General features: G+C 31.6%; 1 protein-coding gene and 1 pseudogene across 3 annotated transcripts; both read left to right on the top strand.

The window, feature by feature from the left end:
• Positions 1–267: 267 nt before the first annotated feature.
• On the top strand, positions 268–6,948 carry LOC107420972 (uncharacterized WD repeat-containing protein C2A9.03). 3 transcript variants are annotated; one of them, XM_016030076.4, is made up of 10 exons: positions 268–601; positions 988–1,147; positions 1,242–1,409; positions 2,066–2,152; positions 5,083–5,217; positions 5,368–5,478; positions 5,581–5,672; positions 5,755–5,860; positions 5,999–6,085; positions 6,172–6,948. In XM_016030076.4, exons 2-10 carry the CDS (start codon positions 992–994, stop codon positions 6,583–6,585), a joined length of 1,356 nt encoding a protein of 451 aa, XP_015885562.1. In that variant the 5' UTR covers positions 268–601; positions 988–991; the 3' UTR covers positions 6,586–6,948. The 3 variants fall into 3 exon arrangements, with proteins under 3 accessions (XP_015885562.1, XP_024930565.1, XP_024930568.1); XM_025074797.3 differs by lacking the exons at positions 268–601; positions 988–1,147 and adding an exon at positions 4,044–4,125 and having other exon boundaries at positions 1,269–1,409; XM_025074800.3 differs by lacking the exons at positions 268–601; positions 988–1,147 and adding an exon at positions 4,070–4,125 and having other exon boundaries at positions 1,356–1,409.
• A 12,067-nt stretch (positions 6,949–19,015) lies between these two features.
• On the top strand, positions 19,016–21,230 carry LOC107408332 (ethylene-responsive transcription factor RAP2-4-like; annotated as a pseudogene).
• Positions 21,231–25,184: the final 3,954 nt, after the last annotated feature.

Below are 25,184 nucleotides of genomic sequence, written 5' to 3'. Positions count from 1 at the left end.
AGTATCGTCATTTAAACTATCCGGTTGCCATTTCAACTGTAGCAAGATATTCGGGAAGCTGCCAAAAACAAAAAATAAAATAATAAGGACAAAAGAAACGGTGTGTCAAACGGGGAAGGGTTTTTAGTAAACGGACGGTTGAGTGGGGTCCATATAAAGCCCATCATCATAATATGCACCGGCTTTCATTTTTGTGCAAGTCCCCAGTCCACAGATTGTATTTGATTACATGGTTTGCTCTTTGGTTTTAAAGGGTCCCGCCAAACACCCTCCTCTTCTTCTCTACGCACCCAAACAGCCCCCCAATTCCCTTTTTTTGTTTTTTTTTCTTCTTTTCTCTATAAGTATCCCCTCCATGGTGTGCCGTTACCTTTGCTCTTTTCGCAAACCTTGCTCTAGACTCTTCTTTTTCTTACTCTTTCTCGTCCTTTCTCTCTTTGTTTGCTCACCGGAACGTGTTTGTTTCTCGCGAAAATTTGTTTTGAACTGATATTTTTCTTTTCTAACTCCCGCTCGGTTCGTTTGGTTGCTGACTTGTCTTAATTCCATCCGATCTCTTCGGATTTTGGTCCTCCCTAACTTATTTTATTCCGAATTTGAGGTAATTATTTGAATATTCTGCCTCTGTTTCTCTGACATAAATGTTGTTTGCGACCTCAAGTTTTTTCGAAAATTGTTGTTCTATTTCATTTTTATCGTTTCGTAGTTGACGTTTTACAGTCATTTTTTTTATGGTCTTGTTTGGAACTGTTTTTGACTGAAAGTTTTGCTCCGTTTGTGGTTTATTTAATGTTGCGCTTCTAAAATTTTACTTAGATTTTTATTGGAATGTAGAAAATTTTCCTCTTATGATTTGTTAGGTACTTTTCATTTTTGTTGATTATGCACATCGCCATTCCTATATTTGAGAAAGTGGGGGAAGTTGTAAAAAATTGCAGCCTTAAATTGTTTATGGCTCAATAAAACTGATCAGGCCGAGTTGTGTAGGTCAATGGAACACTTCCAAAATGATGATCTTGAATACGTAACTGATGACTATTACGATGTCCCTGACTTCGAAGAAGATGACCCTTTTTCTGATGATCAATCCCTCAAGAACGATGATATCGAAGATTTTGACTCAGACTTTGAGGATGAATTTGAATTGGTATGCGTTGTTTGTTTGAAATGTTTCCATTTTAATTGATTTTTGTGAAATTTAATTTTTATGGGGGATGATTGCTGGTTTGGGTTTGTTACAGGACAAGCCAAAGACTGATACCTCGGCTTTAGAAGCTAGAAACGGGAAAGATATACAAGGAATACCCTGGGAGAGGCTTAATTTTTCCAGAGATAAGTACCGGGAAACGCGTTTGAAGCAATACAAGAACTATGAAAACCTCTCGCGCTCTCGCGAAGACCTGGAGAAGGTTGGTTTGCTAATTATCCTTCTGCTGAGTTTGGGTCTTTTACCATTTTAAGTGTATTATGATATCAGAGTATTGGATAGACTATCCAAAAAGTTTTAATTAATCTCTTGTAGTTGCTCCTTATTTGTGAATATGTTGCTAATCTCTTGTAGTTGCTCCTTATTTGTGAATATGTTGCTCTTAAGCCCTGATCGTCATGGGATCGCTTATGGACCCTTGTTCAATCTGTGGACCGTCTGATGCACTTGTTTTGTGAATCTGCTTCCTACGATTTTTTTGCTTGATTACTATTTTAACTACGATTTTTACCGGAAATACAAAACAAAATATTTGAATATTCTTTCTTTCTTTCTTTCTTTCTTTCTTTTTTTTTTTCAAAGGAGAAAAAAAATAAAAGTAAAAGAGGAGAAAAGGAAGTCGACCCAAGATGTTTGCTTTTATAAAAATATTCTTTCTCAGATAGAATCTACTTGCCAATATGGTCTCCGTGGTTAGATTTGCTCTTCTTGGTTTAGGAGAGCTGTTATTTATTTGTTTATTTTTTTAATATTAAATTATTTTTCTTCCCTGTAGTTAACGCATTAGTAGCTGATGGACGTGTAGATCAAAACTTTTTTTTGTTTGGATTAATCTCTCTTAAAACATGTTATCGACAGGAATGCATGGAAGTAGAGAAGGGGAAGACCTTTTATGACTTTCAGTTCAACACGAGACTTGTCAAATCAACAATTGTGCATTTTCAGGTAGAGACACTTTTTCTCTCACCTACTTTTCCAAATATCCTGGTGATTTGTCCGTTATGGTACCGGAAGTATGAGTTATTTAGATTTTGAGCTTGCACTTTTTATTCCCCCGTCCTTTCAGAGCTATGAAAACATAATATTCCTGATGTTTTCTGTAATTGAATACGTAATTCCAGCCACCTTCAGTTGTTTCTGATCGTTCTCGATTCGCATCATATTGCATTAAGTTTTCATAGCAAACTGTCTTATGGGCATGGCTCATCAGAATGATCTCTGCATGGTACTTACAAATAGCATGTTGACCACAAACCAATAGCTATCTGTTTCTTCAGTTGATGTCTTTGTGCTTTGGTATAACTGTCTTTTATAGCTAGTTTGGAATGTATTACACCTATCACTAGTCTTGTAGTTTTGCAGGTTTTATAAGTATTTTATTATCCTTGTGGGATATCTTTATATATTATTATGCTATGTGCCTCGTGCATTAATTTGAAGGTATGCAATTTATCTCTGATTCTTAGGGCCTTGATACAGATTTTATCATTTGGGATATAATATAAATTACCTGCAGCTAACCCAAAGTTTGACTAGTTTTCCAGCTTAAACTATGAGCCAGTGAGGCCATCATAACAATCATTCTTCAGGCCTTCGGACTGGTGATACAGTTTATACTTGATTCGAAGACTTGTTTATGTGTCTAACTTCAATTTTTTTATAAACAATCATCTACTTTTTTCTTAAACTGCTAGTCATTTATATATATATATATATATATATATATAAAGAATTCACGGTTTAATTAAATTTTTTTAGTTCTTGTAATTTTTTTCTTTATTTTAAAACATGCATTTCTAGTCTGACCTAAAATCTTTTGTAAATATTTCATTCGCTGTCCTTAACGGTAAATCTTAGAACTAGTTTTAAAGATTATTTTATTTTTTTATTTTTTTTTCATTTTCTGTTTTCTTTAGGAAATATGTCAATGCTTTAGTTAGTGACCTCTACGTGGGATTTGAATTTATGGGATACTTGTTGGATAGAAATGTGAAGGCTCACTTTCTAACTCTAATATTTGACCCCTTTTTCTCTTGTAAAAATTAAAAGATGATTATTTCAAAAGTTCAACCATGAATATATGTTGGATATTCTTTTCTACAGACATGTTGATGTGATGCCTAGTTGGCATATGGATGCATCATGACTATGGTACGACTTTGGCATTCCTAAGATTTGCAACTTTGTTGGTGCTATGTCTTTTGATTTGCTATAAGTAAGCTGTTTCTTATCTAGTATTTGTTGCATTAGCGGAACACATGCCCTGGTCGAGAGATACGCATCATATGCTTGCACATACAAAGCTATTTCCTTTGGAGCATGTTAACCATCATAAAACTACTTTTAAGCTTTAGATGTAGTTCTAAATTAAGCAATTAATATGCTAATTGGGTTCTTTAATTGGCTAGCTGACTAGCACTGGACAATCTTATAACTTTTTAGCCATGTTAAAGATCTATTTCTGAAATTTTGTGGTTCTTGTCCCGATTTTGTAGCAAGTCATGCACAGAACTCATGAGCTTAGTAGGTTGTGTATCTGTACCTTTTCTGTTAGTTACCATAGAGCCTTTTAGGCTTCCTAGAAAATCAAAGTTTACAAGGTGGAATATGCAAAAAAAATATGCATTGGAATTGCATATCAGTACACCAGTATCTGCATTTAGTATAGTTTCATGAATTTAATGCTGTCATTTATTTTCCTGCATGCATTCTGTTTGAATTTAAAATTTGCTGTGTTCTTGGTATGTTGTTAATAATCCTTTCGTGTTCTAAAAACTGTTGTGTTTGTTGGATGTTGAATATGATTATGCGCCTTTAACCCCTCTGTGGCATTTAGGACTGCTATTTCTCTCTTTATTTCAGCATTTAAAGCAGGGTGGAAGTTAAAACTGAGCAGCAGGCGCGACGTTGTTAATATGGTATGATAGGAAAATATCTGAGCATTTAAGAGGCCTCATTAGTAATGTAATTAATTAGCACCATGTATCACCAGGTCATGAGGGGCCTTATTAACAGTAGCTTGACTTTTTTCGTTGTTTGTCTGTTACTACTTACTAGAGTTATTATAAGCATCATTCTGAGCCCTTGCAGAGGGATGTCTTCTCATATATTTTTATGATGTGATTCCATGTTCAAGTTTGTGTTATTTACTATCCATTGAGTATATTCTTGCATATTTATTTTTCTTGTAAGCATGTTAGGTAGATCAGCATCACTTTCAATTTAAATAGTTCCTTTTGACTTGTTATTATTCAATATATTATTTGCATTTAAATCCTTAATGGATAGGAACATTCCACTTAAGCAGAGGTGGAATGTGGATTATTAACGCAGTTGAGTCTGTGTTGGGGTTTGCAAATTTGGTTCGTCAGTTTTGCTTTGCATGCTATATGCATATGCATATTCAATAAAAAAAATTTTCACCTCATTGTTAACTTTCTTCTTCTTCTTCGACATTATAGTTTCCTATTGACTTTTTTATTTGGATGTTAAGGTCAACATTTTCTTGGGGTTTCTTCTTTTTTGTCTTGTGAGGAAGGCTAGGGACAAATGCTGGTTTTGTGGACTATCAGTTACATAGTATTTGTCTATTTGCTTTCTAGTTGTTCTTAACATTAATGTCGTCCAGCTAGTTTCTCAGGTTAAATGAATTTTATTACGACTATTCTTCAGATCAAATAGCATAAGTATGTTGTACACTAATTAATTCCTCCTGACTGATGTTACATAATTTGCCTCCAGTTTCCTTTTTTGTTAATTTGTCCTTTTTCTTAGTTGCAGTAGGATGTCATATTAATTCCGGGAGTTTGTTTTTTTGCATTGTTAATTGTAATAGGGATATAGCTATTTACCTTGGTTTCTTTTTTCTTGTCTAGCTGAGGAATTTGTTGTGGGCTACATCAAAGCATGATGTATACCTGATGCAGAATTATTCAGTAATGCATTGGTCGTCGATGCTTAGGAGGGGCAAAGAAGTACTGAATGTGGCAAAACCAATCATGCCGACCTTGGTAAGTAGTTACTTGGTTAACAAACACAAATGAACAGTTAGTATTTCTTTTTGCCCTTCTTGTGTTTGTTACATATATATATATATATATATGTCCGTGTATATTTTGCACTTGGAATTACTTTTTAACTAGTTTGAAGTAATTTGACAGAAGCGTCCTGGATTGTTGCCCCCGTCACTATCTAGAGTGCAGATAAGCACTATGGCTGTTAAAGAGAATTTATTGGTAGCAGGTGGTTTCCAGGGTGAGCTCATTTGCAAGGTATGTAATTGGGACATGATGAATAACCTCTTATGAAAATTTCATGCATATTCTAAGCATTTTATGTCTGATCTCTAAAATTGTTCTGTTCTGTGGGGGCAGTACCTGAATCATCCCGGAGTTGATTTCTGCACCAAAATAACAACAGATGAAAATGCCATCACCAATGCAGTGGACATTTATCATAACCCCAGGTTAGTTAATCCTTCCTTAATGAGTAAATGGAGTGAGCATCGTCCCTTGGTAAAGACATGCAACTGAAGCTGATTTATGCAGTGGCTCACTGAGGGTTATGACTGCAAACAATGATGCTCAAGTTAGGATCTATGATGCTGAAAATTTTGCTAGCCTTAATCGCTTTTCCTATGATTGGTCTGTGAATGTGAGTGCCATACTCTAGATACACCCCGACAATATGGGGTTTTTTTGTTTTTTAAATTTTTATTTAATTTTTATTTTTTTAAAAATCTTTTTTTATTTTTCTCATAATCGTGTTTATTCTTGTTATGGTTATTCGCAGAACACCTCGGTAAGTCCTGATGGGAAGTTGCTGGCAATACTTGGTGACAGTGCAGAGTGCTTAATTGCTGATGCTGAATCTGGGAAGGCAAGAAACCTTTCTGACATCCTATTTAATTTGTTCCGAACATGTCTTATATTATGTTAATGATATGTCCTGTGACTTGAATGCAGGTCACTGAGAACCTCAAAGGGCACCGGGACTATTCTTTCGCCTCAGCTTGGCATCCAGATGGCCGAATTTTAGCCACGGGCAATCAGGACACTACCTGTAGGTTGTGGGACATACGAAACCTGTCGGAATCTCTAGCTGTCATAAAGGGAAGGATGGGGGCAATCAGAGCGGTTAAGTTCTCTGATGATGGCCGGTTTCTGGCTTTGGCGGAGCCAGCAGACTTTGTTCATATCATTGATACCCAATCTGGATATGTCAAAGGACAAGAGATTGATCTTTTCGGTGAGATTGCCGGAATATCCTTTAGCCCTGATGCTGAAGCACTCTTTATTGGGATTGCGGATCGGACATATGGTAGCTTATTGGAGTTCAACAGGAGGCATTTTAACCAATATCTAGCAACAATTTTCTAGTGGAGTGGGCGTAAAACTTGATCACTCTTTTGGAGTCGTGGTATATGGACTTGTACATTCAGCAAAAGGTCTACATAACTGAGTTTGCAGATTGATCTTTTTAATATGTTTGATGTCCCAGGTCTAAAAGGTGGCATTTATTTAATTTGTAGTCCCTCCTAAATCCTGGGTAGCTGCCAGTTTTAGGTAGTGGTTATTGGTGCCTAATTTTTTCGAAGGTGATTTTGTTTTTAGGTTTTAAGAAAGCAGAAATGAAAGTTTTTTAAAGCTGAAATGAAAGAATTCTTTTCTTTGTAGAAGAGGTGGTTGCGGTTGGTTTTGTATATTTTAAACAGTTAATAATTAATTCTTTCTCTTTTTTCATTTCTCTTTTTAATCTCTAGTTTCTGATTACATTTAAATTTGTAAGGAGATGCAATCAACTGGTTCTTAATTCTTAAAAGCCTAAAAGGAAAAAAGAAAATGTATATATATATATATATATATATATACATATAGAAGAAAAGGAGAAGAAGAGGGTTAAGGTATGTTTGTTTTTCAATTTTAAATATTTTATATCAAGCATATTTTATCATTAAAAAATATTTATATTCTAGTAAATTTGCATTCATTCTGGAGATTGATGTTGTCAAGTGCCAATAAAGCATAAATAATATGCTTTTACATTGTCGGCAAGAGACCATAGGGTAAATTGGAAGAAAATTAAGAGGCATCGTTTTGAAAGCTAAAACAGGGACATGTGGCTTGTGCTTATGCCTCTCCAACAAACTAGTATTTAATATTTAAAATTAGGGCATTAAATATTTAATTAGAGGAGTTTTTTATTTTTATTGGTCGAAATTAGATGAGGTTTGAATGTTAGCATCATCGAGGTAATTGTGGTTTTGAAAAAAAAAAAAAAAAAAAAAGGTAGGCAGTTGTCACTTACATCAAATCATCCACATATTATTAATTGAGGGAATTTGGGTGTCGGCCAAGATCCGGCAATACGAGGCCTTTTTTCATTCGATGAACAGTAATGTCCATATTCTTCATGTATTTAATTAATAATATACATCGTGTCAATAAGGAGACAAACTTGCATACAGCATCTCAGGCCACGTCATTCTTTACCATTTCTATTTAATTATATGCTAGGCAAAATTAATAACTTAACAATGATGCGCGATAAAACAAAAATAAGTGGATCTATAAAAATTCATATTTATTGAATATTCATTTATAAATTATGTTTATACGATTTAAAAAAAATTTTGAAGGAGAAGAAAAATGTTTGTTGCATGTTGATTGAAGTGGAGCCGTGACCAAGTGACGGTTTTCCATTTTCTTTTATATATATATATTACTTTCTGACATGATTGTGTCTTTTCAGCTACAAGCCAGTCTTAGCCCAAATTGAGTTTTGTTGATGTTAGCCCAATTTTAATAACACCGCCGCTCAGTGGAGCCCAAAATTTGAGCCTATGTTTTCAAAACAATGTGTAGGAATAAGGAAGAATATTTTTTTTCCTTATTATTCTTTTATTTATTTATTTTTTTTAAAAAAAAAAGAGAAAAAAGAAAGAATAAAAAAACGACATTATAACGCTCTTGGTTGTTGGTTAATAAAGTTTGGTAGCCAATAAGAAGTTTGGCTCTCTATAAACGAGGTTCAAACAACATCATAATGCATATCCATAATATGAAAAAGCTCGAATACATTATTTTGTGGAAATTTTGGGTAGATTTAGTCCATTAGATTCTGGTGTATTTGACTAATTTTGTTCTTGCTCAAAGATGCATGTTTTGATTTCTTTTCAACTTCTGTTTTTTCAAGAAGAGCTTTTTACTTTTAGTCGTTCTCATTTTAAGCTCTTTTGAAAGTCTTAAAAATAAATTTAAAAAAAAGAAAAAAAAAAGAAAAAAGGGAACTACAGAAGCATCATTTCATAAGTCTGATAAACAGGGCATGTGTATCATGCAACTAATAATTTGTGGGCAGTGGCTTTCAATAGTTCGATAGTTCTAAAAAATTTCCACATCATTACATTTACTTTTCTCTCTTCTTTTTCCTTTTCTTTTTTTATTTTTTTTTATTCATTTAGGAAGAATAATTAGCACTCAATTGGCACTCCAATTGATCCACAAGGCTGTCATTACAAATAATCAACTTTTTAACACTTTTAACTCTGTATTTTCTGTTGGTTCACCTACTTTGCTATTCTTGCATTCATGAAACATGGGCATTAATTGAACCTTACCAATCAAATTTTAGTCATTATTATGGAAAACTCTAAAAGATTCTTGAGTTGTATAAATTTTCTCTTTTTCTCATTATATAATGACAAATATTAAAGTAGTCTAGAAATAATGAGAGAAAATGACAAAAGTTAGTAGGGAAATAGAGGCGAATCTATCAACAAAAGCTAAAGCAAAGGAAAGAGATTAATATTGAGGCTGAATGACTGCCAAAGTGAAAGCTTCGAAATATTACCACAAAAAAAAAAAAATGGTGAAAATTTTTGAAAAGAGTTAGCATAGTAAAAATTAACAATGAATTTTTATGAAAACGCGTGAAAAAAGAAGGACAAAAGTTGGTCAAAAGACCAGTGCTTCTTAGGACCTAAAGAAGAAAGAAAAAGAAAATTATAGGTGTTAAGCAATACAAATAGCCCTGTTGCCCCATTTTTCAACGAACAGTGGAAAAAAATATAAATGAAATTAAATTTTATTTTTTATTAATTTATGTTTTTAGAATAAGTGGTATTATGGATTTTAAAATTAATAATTTTTTTTTAAAGAATTAAAAATACATGTAAAAATTTTTTTAAAAAAATTATTAAAAACTTATATAAGAGTCTAGAAAAAAATCCAAAATAAATAAACCTACATGCTTCTATCATCTTAAAGTCTAGAAAAAAATCCAAAAAAAATAAACCTACATGCTTTTATCATCTTAAATTTGTGAGATTTACAGTATTTCAACAATGAGAAGTATATTGGTAAGTGGTATTTCAACAATAAGAAGTATATTGATGGTTAGTTTTGTTTAAATAAAAATATGAGAAGAGAAAGAAAAGTCTAAAAAGAAAGGAAAAATACAACAAAAAAAGAAATGATTATCCAATAAGCTCAACATGCATGAAGAACTGCATGGACTAGTACAAATGCTATATTAAGTACTCAACAAGACCATCCAATTTAGATTCAAATGATCAATATTCAATATTCTGATCTTTGATTCAAACCTCCAACCACTAATCCAATCTGGATTCAATTCAAACTATCACTCATGTTTCGATATCTGAAAAATCTTTATTAAGTAAAAAAAATGTATTTATTATTTATAGTGTAACTAAAGGTAAAATAATTGAAGAAGATGAGTAGTGTACTAAGTATCATAGAGCGCAAAATCTTCTTCATTCAAAACAAGTATTTCTTGCCGTGCACGCCCTATGCTCAAATTGACTTGAAATCCGACTAAGATTTTTCTTTTTTTAGTTGGCAAAGTTGTTTTGGCTTATAGGAAAAAAGTAAAAGAGAAGAGAGGATATGAAAAGCAAGAGAAACGCTTTTGTAAAAGAATTCTGTTTGCTCACTTTTACGCAACATTCCATCCATGGGCCCAAAACATAGTTCTTTTCGTTTTCCTTTTTGCATAATATATATTTCTTTAGGTTGGTCATGTAGAAGTCCTATATATATCACGATCAAAATGTTTGATATTGAATCCTAAACCTTCTTTGTATCAAAATTGAGCGCAAAAAACAGATGTGAACACAAATAAGAATCAGCTAGGGAGATGAGCGATGTGCAGTGTCGTGAAAAAGTGGGATTTGAAAACCCTCTCCACCGAATCCATTGAAATATCCTCACTATAATGACATGAAAACTGCTCTGAAAGTGACAAGAATTATTGGTTTGATTAGTGCCCGATAAAATTTCAAAATGGCACCTGTTCCATAAATGCGTGGTCCATCCATCAGCATGCACTTCTGAACCTTTCAAGAAAAGGGAAATGGGCTACAATCAATTATACATACTTGCCGTTCTAGTTATCTAACCCAAGTCTTCACCTTATGTTGATGCGTGTGGAAAATATTCTGCTTACCTTAAATTCTATATCAGCTTGGTATATGGTCAATACTAGGAATGTTAATCCTGCTTCTTATGGATCCAGTAGACCTGACCTTCAAATTCTGATTCTCCATTGAGAAGGCTAAATGCTATGCTGCCATATTATGTCAAGATAATTAGAGATTAAAATTTCATAGTATCCTCTTGCTCTAAATCAGACAGTACAACATTAAGAGATTCAAGGTCACTAGTAAAAGTCTAATTGGCATCAAAATTGGATGTTTTGCCATAAAAGATGAACTGCTCTTTTAGCATATATTTTCTTGCCAGTGAGAAACCAGCCAGGTACTTTCTGATTACTCTTCTTCTCCCTCTTCCATGTGAAACTAGTCACTTGGGTATTCTTAATTTTATCAATCTATCAGTTGGAAAACAATAATGATACAAGCAAATACGTGAATGTGGATTATCCACGTATGTCCCAATTAAGTAAGTGGCTGTAATACAAGGCCTTAAAAAGATTTCTTTGCTATTCTCTGTATTAATAAAACTCCATTTGCCGTAATTTTAGAAAAGTTAAAACAACTTTTAAAGTTTAAAAACTGTTTTTTAAAATATTTAAATAATTTTTTTGGAAATATTACAGATCTTTAGAGGAGCTTTGAACTAAAGTTAATAAATAATTATTTCCTCAAAAAGTAATTTTTGAAAAATGAAAGCAGGACTTATATCAAACAAAGTTTAAAAATAATATAATGACTAAAATTGAAAAACCTCTAATATACATATCATTTTTTTTTTTAAAAAAAAAAAATCCTCTATAGTTCAAATAAATAGTATTTTCAATTAAAAAGCAAATAAACAATGTTCAAGTAATGAGATATGTATTGACACACTTTTTATTCCAATATATATTGCTATGTATATTTAAAATTGAATTAATGTAATTTAGTCTAATTCCTTCTAATGCGATTTTTGTTTTTTTTTATACAAATACATTAACTAATTCCTAGAATTTTTATTTTTATTTTTATTTTTTGTTTTCAGTAAATAAATAATTTCATTTGAATAAAACATGCATGAAATTGAAATTAAATACAGGTTTGAATCCAAAAAATTCCATAAAAGTTGCGGAGATTTGAATTGAAGAAATGTATCGGATTATTTGGTAAACTTATGAATCTTTAACGTCACTTAACGTGCCAATATACATTTAGCAGGATCGAATATCAACAAATTTGAGTCAATGGATTATGGAGTTTGAATGGTTAAATATATATTAAAAAAACAGCAATACTAGATGTATCAAATGATTTCTCAAAGTGTTTACAAAATGATATGGCATAAATATTAATGTGTTATTATTTTATTGGTTAATAAATAAATATGATCTACATATGGATTAGTAAACTTTTAATTAAATTAATTAATAAAATAATACCATAGAAAAATTTTATAATGCGGACAGTTTGTATGTGGACCTGGAACATTGACGATGAGTTTTGAATAAATTACTATCAATATTGTCTGTATGTAATAGTATCAACGATAGTTTTATAAAAAATCATCGTCAATATTACAGATCTGCATACTGACGATTCACACTATAGACGGACTCTAATATCATATATTTACCAAAACAATAAAATAATATTCACATCATTTTATAAACTATATAATGAACTATTTGGAGCTTTTTGGCCCAAAACAAAAAATATAAACATTTGGAGCTTATAGTATTAAACTAATAATTCACTTATTTTCAAACAAATTTATGTACCATTTTTATTTTGAAAAGGAAATTGATAGTTAATTGGATTAGGACACCCCTCATAGTTTACCTTTTACCTTCAATCCGATAAATTGCTTTGTAATAGAAAATAGAGTAAAAGAGTTCTTCTAATTTTTCTTCTTTTTTTGGTCTATTGTAAGCAACAATTTATCCTTATTAAATAATAAATATTGCATGTTTTGCATTTTATATCTTAAGCTATATAAATCCTTATATCTAGATAATAATGTACAAAATATACAGTAAATTTTATGTATGACAAAGGTGGACATCGATTCGATTCTAATGGTTTTATGAAAACTAATTTTAAATATAATAAAATATTAAAAATTATATATATGTATAATCTGTTCAGTTCAAATTGATTTAGATTGAATCAATCATATACCAAAAATAAAATCGAGTTAAACCATGTTGTTTAATCAATTTTATCAATTCGTGCTCATTTTTACTATATAATATAAAACTAAGTTCTTTGAATATGGTTTGGCAACGAGTTGGTTTTTGATTTATTATTTTTAATCTAATTGCATATAATTTATTATTATAATTTAACAGAATTTGTTATAATTCTCCTTGAATTCATAGTTTTCTTTCTCTTATTAAAAAAAAAAAATACATATACATATAGTTGGTTTTATAAAAAAAAAAAAAATCAAAAATCAAAATTGATTTAAATATTTAACGAATTCTAATTAACATTTGAAATAAACATACTTAGTATACGACACATAATAAAATAAAATAAAAAAGCAATAAAAAAAACCAGCTTTAATAGACCAAATGAGCAACAAAATTACAATCCATCAATTTTTTTTAATTTATTTTTTTGGCTAGAGGAATCAGAATGGATATGCTTTATAACTGAGGATAAATGGTCCAACCTCAACGTAAAGTTGCAGCATAATTACTTAAGCTTAGCCAATAGCCATAAGAGGTAAACCAAAAAAAATAATAATAATAAAAATTAAAAATTAAAAAATTCGAAATGTTCTTCTGCAGTCTAATTATCTATTTATTTATTTTCAGTCAAATAAAAATTTATGGGGAAAGAAAAAAGAAATGGCAGGAGGATCATGGGAGCGGAGTGGGTGGCTGAGCGTGCAGTGTAGTGTAACTAAGTTTGACCGGGTCCATACTGTCAAAAACCCTACTTCCTTCTGGTTTTGCTTCCAAATTCAATGCGTCGACCTCGACTAACTAGCATCCACGTGGCCAAACGTAACTGTTGCTCCAATTGGACCCCACTATCTCACTGTCAAACGAAAACCGCGTGGAAAAGCTGCAATTGGGTCACACTCACTCCCCACTCTTTTTTTTTTTTTTTAATTAATTTTTAACTTTACGGCGTCATCACGGACTTTGCCTTCGTCTTCACGTTTTCCCCTTTCCAGTTGCTCTGCACACCGCCAATTTATCTTCTCGCGATATATCGCTTAAACCCAACATCTCCCCTGAATTTCAAGGCTAAATTAATCAACTGTGTAAGCTTTTTTTTTTTTGCCTTTGCTTCCTGATCAATCAAGGCATTTTTGTAAATGAAAACGTCACCAAATCGAGAAAATGGCCAATGGCTAAATTTCTTTTCGAGGGCTCTATAAAGATTTATTTATTTGCTACTTGTAGGAAAAATCATACTGATCTTGATTGATATTGAGAAATATTTTTGACTTAGAAAAAAAGCGCAGCTTTGAATTCAAAAGCAAAATCTATGTGGATTAGAATCGACCCAAAGAAAGTTTTTCATGACTTGGAGAGACCAAATTAACATAATCCATGTGTTTGCTAGCTGGTTTGCATTTTGCTTTTTTATCATATTAATTTTTTTTTTTTCTTGGCTTATGGGTTGATATAACTTGAAATCATTAATCTTAGATTTTCAAAAAAAAAAAAAAAAATTTGTTGGGGGTTGGGGGTTAAAGAGTTTAAAGAAACATGATCAAGGATACAACTAGGTAGGAATCTATAACAGGGATGAAATCAATTATGAGTTTTCTAGTAACATGTAATTCCTATATTCCAATCCATGCATTATCAATTCATCAATACTCAATTATTATTCCACGAGTTGGATTTAATTATTATTATTTCATGTTATGGTGGATTGCAACTTACGGTTATTGTAGTGGTTTTGTCATTGTTTTATCTTTTCAAAAATACCTACATCATAAAAGAATTAGAAAAGCTATACGTAAACAATAATCTTTTTTTATTTATTTATTTTTTGACAATTTAATAAGTGTTTGACAAATTGTTAAATTAATATTGTTAAAAATTACAAAATTAAAATTTAAACATTTGATTAAAAAAAAATCTATTTTAACTGTTGTAATTGTATATAATAATTAAAATAGATATAAATTTTCTATTTATTTTATTATTACAATATAATTGTTTTTTTAATAATAAAATTAATAACATATTTACATTTTTAATCTCACTTTCCTTGCATTAACATTAAAAAAATATATAAATGGTCAATAAAACAACGAATAGAGAAAATCATGAGAAGAAACCATAAGAAATAGAAATATAACTCTAAAATTATAAATTGATAAAATGAATTTTGTTATTATTTAAAGGATATAATAATAATTTTAATTTTAAAATTCTGATTATATTGGAAGGAAAATTTGATAAGCCATGGTGCGTTTAGAATTGCTTTTAAACTCTTATGTTTGGGCTATAAAAGGATTTTTCATTGAATGTAATGTTTGACAAACCTATAAAACCTATAATTTTTTTAATAATCTATCCTTTTAAAAAGCTAGAATTTGAGAAGAAGCCAACTGTAGTTTTTTAAATTCCTCCTTCTAGCATAATTAGAATTTTAAAATTAAAATTATTATTATATTCTTCAACTAATAATTAATTTAGTTTTACATATTTATATGCTGTAATAATATATATATATATATATATATATATGAAGAAATAATTTTTTATATTTATTTTGATTTGTATAAACAATTAAAGTAAATTATATATATATATATATATATATTTACTAAATGCTAAGATTATAATATTATAACTTTTAACTATTTTAAAATAATAATTTGCTAAACACTAATGAGTTTATCAGAAAAATTGATTGTCGCTTGGCAGAGCTTTTGTTTATTTTTCCATAAACTATGGTAATCCTAAACTGAACCTATCAAGTTATTTCTTAAATTTTAGTTTTTGAAAGGAGTAGATTAAAGATATAAAATTTATAGTTTTATGAAATACTACATTTTATGAAAAATTCTCTTATAATCCAAGAAGGGATCTAAAAGCAATCCCAAAATCATTGAATTTGATTATTAGTAGAAAAAAAATTATGAGAAAAATCATAACTTGTAATGTTTAATATACTTTTTCTTTAAAAAAATGCAATAGTCAATAATACTTTTTTATTTGTTTATTTTAAAATTTTTTTCCTTTCTTTCTTTCTTTTTGAAATTAGAGCATACTTTTTCATTCAACAAACTCACTCACTTAAATAATAATAGTTAAGAATGTTAAGTTGGACTAATATAAATACAAAGCCTGACAACTATTAAAAACCATATTTAAATCAATGTATCGAAGCATACATACAAAAAAATAAAAATAAGAAAGAAAGGTCAATACAAGAGCTAGACCAATAAAAGGCAATAGGAAGGTAAGTTTATTGACTAAAATATAATAACAATTAATAATTAATAAGCAATGAAAAGTATAATTAGCATATGCAGGAGGATATACTCTTGAAATAAAATAACCTTGTTGGAGACTAAAAAAAAACAATTCCATCTACATGTAAAAATATCACATCTATATGAAGTTATGAACCTACTTTGGCCTTTTTGACTTTACAATTTATAAGAAGGGATCCAAAGTCTATATTATAATTGTGGAAAGAGTTTTACAATTTGTGATCACATGAGTGATGGTTATAAGTTGAATTGATACGTCTTGATTCAATGAATATTAATTAATTGTATTTAATATTTTTTAACTTTTTAATATTGAAAACTTAGAAAGTAAATCATTCAATGACTGTATAAATCCTATTAATACTTAAATCATTATTGGTAACAAGTAACAATAATCTTGTTAAAATAAATATTTTATTTACCTCCCATGATATTTGAGAAAATTGGAATTGTTTTAATTGATTTTTTTGGCTCTAAATACGTTTCATTAATAAAATAAACTGGTGAGTTTCAAATGAACTATGATTTTATTTTTATTTTTTAAGAATTTTTTCACACTTCATCAATCGAAATGTTTATGAAGATTCATACAGTTTGGCTTTATTTTAGTTTACGTTTCCATGAAATAAATAATATTATTGACTAACTATCTTTATTTTTCTTCCTGCAATTTTTATGGAAATATTCTATAAATTTATTTATCGTTTTGTGAAATTTCTTCAACAATAATGTAATTTGCAATTATTGTTACTGCTTCAACGTGCAACACTACAAAAAAGCAATAATGTAGCTTGCAATTATTGTTGCTAATTCAACGTGCAACACTATAAAAACACTTTGTCATAGCTTACATCTACAAATAATTTGATTTTTTTTGTTTTTTAACTGAATGTCAAACAAGTGGTATATAATTCACCAATCTAATTCAAATCAATCAAATTAATCAAAATTTATATTTTGCTTTTGCTTAATACATCAATTAAACCTCATTGACTTTTTTTAATCATGAAAAAAATATTATTAATATTATTATATATAAAAAAAGCGATAATAAAACTTAGGAAAGTGGGATGTAACTTGCAATTATTGTGTTACTAATTCAACGTGCAACACTGTAAAAACACTTCGTAATAGCTTAAATGTACAAATAATTTGAAATTTATTTTTTATTTTTTAACTAAAGAATGTCAAACAAGTGGTAGAATTCACAAATATAATCAAAATCAATCAAATTGAACGAAAATTATACTTTGCTTTTGCTTAACACATCAATTAAGCCTCATTGACTTTTTTTACTTATGAAAATGAATGCATAGTATATTATAATTTAATTAAAAATAAATAAATAAATGTGTGCGATAAACACACCAAGCTAAGTGGGAGTTGGGGCTGCCGCACGACATGCCGCAAGAGTCATTCCGGATTCTCCTAAACCCACCTCGGTCAACTAACTTAACCAACGCCTCTACTATTTCCAACTTTGGTTACTCTTGGCTCAATCGCGCAGCTAAACGTGGACACCACATGCCCACATACATACGACACGTGTCATTTTATGCATTCGACGTTGGTTCTGTTTCGCTTTACACTGCTCGTGGGTCAATCGTTTTAGAAGCGCTCAAAGCTGACTTGGTCTGGCACCGCAGCACCTGGCGCCGCAATTGAAGAGCTTGTCTCTGTCACGTGGTTTAACACGTGACATGTTTGTTGGTTGCCGTATAAGGCCGTAACCCAACCCAAACCACTGTCCAACCCAAAAATTTAACCGCAGTTCGCATTTTCCAACTCGGGTCGGGGTTTTTTTCCCCCCCTCACGTTTCCAGTTTTCCATTTCGCGGTCAGAAAACAATTTCCAACCTCTCGATATTTATCATCATGACGTCAGAAACGCACTTTCGGGTTTCATCTTTATTGTCATTAAACGGCTGTAATTATTTGTGGTCGACCGGCATTTTCCTACCCGGTCTAAGAATATCGTTGTCAAAAAAATGACCCTGATGTGATAGGTTTTGGGTACGTATACGATCCTTCATTAATTGTTCTTCTCAACCGTATATGTAATCCTAATTAATTTAATATTCACCAACTAAAAAAGAAAATCCTAATTAATTTGATTAATATTTTTGATGGGGTAGTGGAGAGAATTGAGATTGGGTTCGAACTAGATTAAAATAATAAATTCAGGATTTTTTTTTTGATTAATTTCAACCTCTGGAGGTTTCTATGAAGTGGGTTTGTCTTAATCATAAGAAAACCTAAAATAATAATACCATATACAAATTAGTATAGTGTTAAGATAAGAAAGAAATAAATTATATAAGCAGGTTTGGTCAAATCCAAATGGAGAAAGGTTGGTGAACCATTAATTTTGATCACTAGCCATCTATCAACTTCCTCGGCTTGGTGCACACCACCTTATTTTGCGGATAAGATTTAATATGAAGTTGAAATTGATTTGATTCACAAAAGAAGCTAAAATTATTCAAATATTAAAAAAAAAAATGAATAAATAAAATAGTGAGGAAGGAATAGAGCTTCAGGCGTGCAATTGTCAAAAAAGAAAAGAAAAACGCGGTATGAACGCTCGCTCCACGAAGATTTAGTCAAACAGGCTTTAAGGAATTAGAAAACGGCAAGTGAACAAGAGCTGAGTTTACCGACACCTGACTGTTGCGTAAAAGACAGGTGTCGGTGTATAACAAAGACTGTTACGTGGCGAAGGGTGATTGGAGGGAAGAGCATTGATTGAAGGGGGACTTACGTCACGAATAGAACTGTACTAGGTGAGACAGGGACGTGGAAATTAAAAAGAGCAAGTGGGGGGTTAAAAGAGTGAGATAATCGAGATTAACAAATGAGATTAATGAGGATACTAATATTTTGGGACTCTTATATAATGGGCAGAAGGTAGCTATTGCGGAAAAACATAGTGAGGCTGAGAGATAAACACAAAAAAGAAAAGAAAAAGAGCTTCAAACAGGAGAGAAATAAAAAAAAGAGCGCAGAGAGTTTAGATTTAAAAAACAGTGTGATTGGCGATCGTGTTTTTCTAATTTTTTTCCCCCCTTCTGTAATTCCCCGCTTCGCTGAATCCCTTTCTGTTAATCATCTGTCTTTCAATTTTTCTGGGTTTTTGGGTTTTGTTTTTTTTTCAAAAACGTGAACAAAAAGCAGACTTAAAAAAGAAGGATTTTTAGAAAGCCAGGTGTTTTCAGAATCGAGATCCAGGATCTTTGTTTTCTATTTTTATTTTTATGTTTTTGGGTTTCTAGTTTATGTTTAGTTTTTGTGTTTTTCTAGATTTTTTTTCTTAGTTGAAATCAGCTTTGGAGGGTTAGTTTTTGGTCCCTCGAGGTTGGATTTTTTTTTTCCTCCTTTTTGGGTACTAAAGGGGTTGATTATTTAAAACCTCTTTGATCTTAATTTTGTTTTTTTTTTCTTTTACCTGTTCTTTAAATTTTGATAAGAATCAGGTTCTTCTTCTTCTTGTTTCTTTATTTTTCTTTTGGTTTTTGTTTGGAAATTATTTGGGTGTTAATTTTGAAGGCATGGCAGCTACAATGGAATTCTACAGTAGTAGCGGAGCTCTTCAATCATCAGATCCCTTTACGGGTGAATTAATGGAAGCACTTGAACCTTTTATGAAAGGTGTTTCCTCAAGTTCCCCTTCTCCTTCTTCTTCTCCTTCTTCAAATACTCATTACCCTACTTCTTCACCTTCTCCCTCCTCCTCCTATGGCTTCCTCTCTTTCTCTCCTTCCTTCCAAACCCAGCCCAGTTTCTTCCAAGACGGTTGCTCAACCTCGATGACCCATGTGGTTTCAGACGGGTTTTCGACCACCCAAAACAACCACTTTGGTTTAGAGCAACAACCTGGATGTTCAATCGGGCTAAACAACCTAACCCCATCTCAGATCCTTGAGATCCAAGCTCAGATCCAACTCCAAAACCATCAAAACCTAGCTTGGCAAAATTCCCATCATCATCTTCAACGACCACAGCAGCAGCTTAATCATACACTCAGCTTCCTCAGCCCCAAACCCATCCCCATGAAGCATGTGGGTTCGCCACCAAAACCCACGAAGCTTTACAGAGGGGTGAGACAACGGCATTGGGGCAAATGGGTCGCCGAGATCCGGCTGCCGAAGAACCGCACCAGGCTTTGGCTCGGTACCTTCGACACCGCTGAAGAAGCTGCTTTGGCTTACGACGAAGCCGCTTATAAGCTAAGGGGCGATTTCGCAAGGCTTAATTTCCCGCATCTCCGGCAAAATGGTTCCCGCGTCACCGGCGAGTATAAGCCTCTGCATTCCTCTGTTGACGCGAAGCTCCAGGCTATCTGTCAGAGTTTAGCCGAGAACAACGAGAAACAGGGGAAGGCAGGGAAGTCTTCGTCGGGGGGAGCGACCAAGAGGTCGTCTTCTTCGGCCTCGAATCGCTCCCAAACCAACTCGAACTCGACGGTGACGAAGGTTGAGCAGCCGGAGCCGGAATCGGAGCCAAACGTTTCGGAGAATTGCTGTAAGGTGGAGGTTTGTTCTTCGTCTGTGGTGATGAGCGAGAGCGATGGGTCTGCTGGATCTTCGCCTTTGTCAGATCTCACATTCCCAGAGCCGACTGACGGTCCTTGGGACACCAGTGTCCCGGACAATCTGATCTTGGAGAAATACCCATCGGAGATCGATTGGGAATCGATTTGATATTAAAAAAAAAAAATTCACCATCATCGTCATGTTCATGTTCGTGTTGTTAATCATGTTTGTCAGCATTTGTAATTTGTAGGGGACTCTAGGAAATTGCAAGGTGTTGAGTGACGAGTGTGGTTGGTCTTCTGCAATGAAATTTTTGGCATTTGCAGAGCCTACTCATTTTTAGGAGTCGAGTGGGGTTTTTTTTAGGTGTTAATATTTTGAATTGTTGTAAATTGTTCGCCATTGTCAGCTGGTTTTTTTCTTGCTGGACCATGGTAGAATTGACTTATTTTTATTAGTATTATTCCTATGTGTCTTTTGCTTGTTCATAGGATGTCTAGGAAAGCGTTTAAATCTCTTGTAATCGAGTATTTTAGTCCTCATTTAAATTTAAAATAAATTGTATTATTGTTTATGCATGTAAAATTATGTTGTATCTCCTTTTTATTTCATTTAATTTTTTGTTTAATTCGTTTTTTTTATGCCTGCCTCTTCTCGAACTTGTGTTATGGTGGACACAACTCACCCACTTGACCAGTGGCTATTTTTGTTGTTTAATTTGTGTTATTGATGCTGACGGAGAAAAAAAAATAACAAAACATGTGGGGGAGCATGATGGAGATGTCTTGTTCTTCAATTTAACAAAGTCATCATATCTGGTTCTTAATCATACCATGTTTTTCTGTACAAATGGAAGAAATTTGAGTTTTGAGAAATGGGTTGAAGAGGGTGTTGAGAACTTACTACAGCCCCTTGTTTTGTACCGTCTGTGGTACTCCCAAATATGTAGGTTTGAATTTTTTTTTTTAATTTTTATATAAAATTAATTATCGCTTTTTATAGGTAAATTTGTAATTTATGTTGCTGAAACATTATTAAAGCAACAATTTTTTCAATCCTTTTACTAAGAAGAAGAAGAGTAACATGATAATATAATAATATAACATCATACCTTGTAAAAAACCACAAATAATTTTTATACAAATGGAAGAAATTTCAGTTTCATAAATCGGCTGAAGAAAGAGAGTATAGGTGGGACTCCCATAACACCACATATTTCTGTACCATTTGTCTTTTTACTCGTTAATCACCGTCTACTTTACATGAATTTGTATATCTGTATATTTTTCTCAAACAATTAGTTATTAATTTTTATAGATGAATTGGCAATTTTTGTTTACTAAAACATTAATAAAGTAACAATTTGATTCACCGTTTGGCTATGAAGACAAAGAGCGTAACATGGTAATATAATTAAACGAAGTATTTTTTATTTTGTTTTTTGGGGCCATAGCCATGCATAATAAAACCGTGTTATAAAGAAGAGTAACTTTGTCTGTGACAGTATTTGGATTCACGAGGCACCGACCCTGCAGATTTCATGTGTTTCATGGAAGAAGGATGTGGAAGTTTTGGTTAGATTTTCAGGTTGGATTTTGGACAGATGTGAGGTGGATACAAAATTTCAGTCTTGGACTAAAAAATTTCAGTCTTAGATTCTCTTCACACTGCACTGAGCATTCTTTCAATTTCAGCCGTTTTTTTCAGAGACGAAGAGAGCAAATGATGTGCCCAATAGCATTTACAGCCGAAAGAGGGATTTTATTTTTATATTTTTTGGTTTGAAGCCGAAAGAGGGATCATGTGCTATGGGAAATGGATTAATTTTATGATATATATATATATATATATATTGGGTAATGGGTTCATTTTATGATAATTGGTTCCAATGAATGTAACCCATTATATATATGCATGCTTTCTTAAAAATTACTCAAGCTCGGGTAAATATCTATGTCGGCATATATAATCCAATCTCAAATTTCAATAAGCTTTTTTTATATTTTCTTTTCTTTAAAAAAAATAAAATAAAATTCGCACCTTTGTTTTCTCAAGGAGTTTGAATATATAATTTTTGAGCAAAACAACAAAAGCTAAAAAAACAATTACAATAGAGAAGAAAACAAAAACAAGAAGATGCTGAATTTGTTCAAGAAGATGCTCTATTTTATCCCAGTCTATTTGTTTGATCAAAATATACAAATTTAGGCATCATCGCCCCAAAAAAAAAAAAAAGAAAAAGAAAAAAGAAAAAAAATATTTGATACAGAAAAAGAAGACAAGTTGGAGGGTTATGTATTTCTTGTTAAAAAAATATGGATGTTTCCAAGTTGCCAATGGGACATAGAACAGCTAATTTAGGTTTAAATGTTTCCCTTAATTTTTCTTACAAATCAAAAACCTTTTGTCAATTTTTGCGTAGGGAAATTATAGAGTTTGTTGATTCTTGAAGGGAGGGCGTTTAGCTTTTAGCATGCTTTTCAACTCTAGTAATGAGTTAAGACACTGGACTTTTACCATAATGGATGGGACATAATAAGCACCCTTCTTTCTGATTGCTAGTTGTCCAACTAGCAATTAAGATCCAAGGTCACGTTATACAAGATGTTAAAAAAAAAATGGAAAATTTGAAATACAAGTTAATATAAAAGGGTGAAAAAGATGCAAAATGTCGTTTACGTAGAGTAGAATCACATGCTTAATAGGAAATCTACTCCACGTAAATCTACTCTCAAGCAAATCTACTCAAATAGCTTGAGAGTTTCTATTTTCTCTTTTGTTTTTTTTTTTTTTTGGGTAAAATGCTTGTGACCACAACTTGGTTTCAAACCGGATTGGCTTGAAAGCATTTGTTAGTCTATACATCCACCTAAACATCAAATAGTAGATGCTTCTTTGTTGGTGCACTACTTTGTTCTTCGCATTTTTTTTTAACAAACAAGAAAACAAAAATTTTCAATGATTCTTTTTTCTTTAAAAAAAAAAGAAAAAAGAAAAAACTTTTTTGAAAGACATTGTAAGTAGACAAAAAATGGGGGGGTAAATAGTGTCCCATGCTCTATGATAGTACAAAAACAGAGTCATTGTGTCGCATGCCATGTGGGTATTCATTCATAAGACATGAAAGTGTGGCCAAAGATGAATATAATTTGAATGGAATAAACATCTTTCGAGGTCACTTCCATATCTCCCTTTATTCATATTCTCAAAAAAAAAAAAAAAAAAGAAAAAAAAAAGAAAAAAAAAAAGGCTTAATTAATAGACGTTGGAAGAAAAAGTTTGTGGGCTTAACAGGATTCCCAATTCTTACAAAGCCTGACCTGCTTGTCAATCTCTAATGATATCATTATTATACCTTGAAAAAAAGGGTCAATTTTTAAGTGCCAAAATGAAACTTATTAGTGCGAAATGTGGAAAAGCAAAGGCATTTTATCAACAATGAACAAAGGGAGAGATACCCACGTGGACAGTGATTTTGTCCTCTCTGCACCTGTGCGGATCATTTTGCTTTCTTCAAGAATCTTCAAGGTTTAATTCATAAGAAAAAAAGTTACAACACGGAATTTCTTTTTTGTTTTTGTCTCTTCCTCCCCAATAGTTATTTGTCTTGTTCATTTATTTATTTTTCAAATATAAAATTTATATATTTGATTCTTTAACAGGTTGGGATATATTATTTTTTTTTTCATCCTTTTTCTTTTTATCCTGATAAGGATAAATTTGTGTGTCTTTCATATTTTTTATTTTTTAATACAAGATTGTTATGAAACTGTTTTCGAGCTATGAAAATTTGGGCTTTACTATCAAAGTTCATGGGCGGCAAGTGAAGGAATATTGACAAAGGAAAGAGAGTGAGCCGCTTGTTTTCACTCTCAAATCCACTTCTCCATCATCCCGTATGGGCCTATTTGAGTGGAACGAGTGGACTACTTTAAGTTCAACCCAATCAAATCGAGCCATTTTAACTCTTAACAGATTGAATAGAACTTTGGACCAAAGGTGCGAAATTTATTCACCAAACATTTGTTATCAAATAATGACATTTTGTTTACCAAATTAATTGAAAAAAAAAATGTGGCATTTTGTCAAGTGAGGCATCTATGAGATCTTGGGTTCAAACACCCCGCCCCTTCCCTTTAGTTTAGAAATTGATTTTAATGATAAAAATGATACCAATAATAAAATAAAATAGAATAGAATAATGCGGCAATTTATTAATAGTTAATTGAATAATAATACCCTACCATCATAAAAAGGTTAATGAAATAATATCAAATTGTTAGATACCATAAATTTAATTAATATATTTAATATATATAGAATTACTCAGAAACTTCAAAAAATTTTGTCCAACATTTCGAACAGATCCTTATTTTCCCTTTATTATTATTATTATTATTTTTTTCCTCAAGTAACCATTAATTCGACTAATTTTTTAGTTTATTATTCAACTCCATGTTAAACACAAAAATAAAATCAATGCAACCATGGTTTTCAATTTTATTTTATTTTATTTTTTTGATTTGTAATTTCGCAATC

The sequence above is a fragment of the Ziziphus jujuba genome, chromosome 5, assembly GCF_031755915.1.
Source record: "Ziziphus jujuba cultivar Dongzao chromosome 5, ASM3175591v1".
In the NCBI taxonomy this organism is placed as follows: domain Eukaryota; kingdom Viridiplantae; phylum Streptophyta; class Magnoliopsida; order Rosales; family Rhamnaceae; genus Ziziphus; species Ziziphus jujuba.
The sequence above is the reverse complement of the archived record's forward strand: the minus strand, read 5'-3'. Positions and strand labels throughout refer to the sequence as shown.

Coding starts and splice junctions, on each gene's coding strand:
- LOC107420972 (XM_016030076.4), top strand. CDS start 992: ATGGAACACTTCCAAAATGATGATCTTGAATACGTAACTGATGACTAT. Junction 5,673..5,754: donor GACATTTATCATAACCCCAG/GTTAGTTAATCC, acceptor TGATTTATGCAG/TGGCTCACTGAGGGTTATGA. Junction 5,861..5,998: donor CCTATGATTGGTCTGTGAAT/GTGAGTGCCATA, acceptor GGTTATTCGCAG/AACACCTCGGTAAGTCCTGA.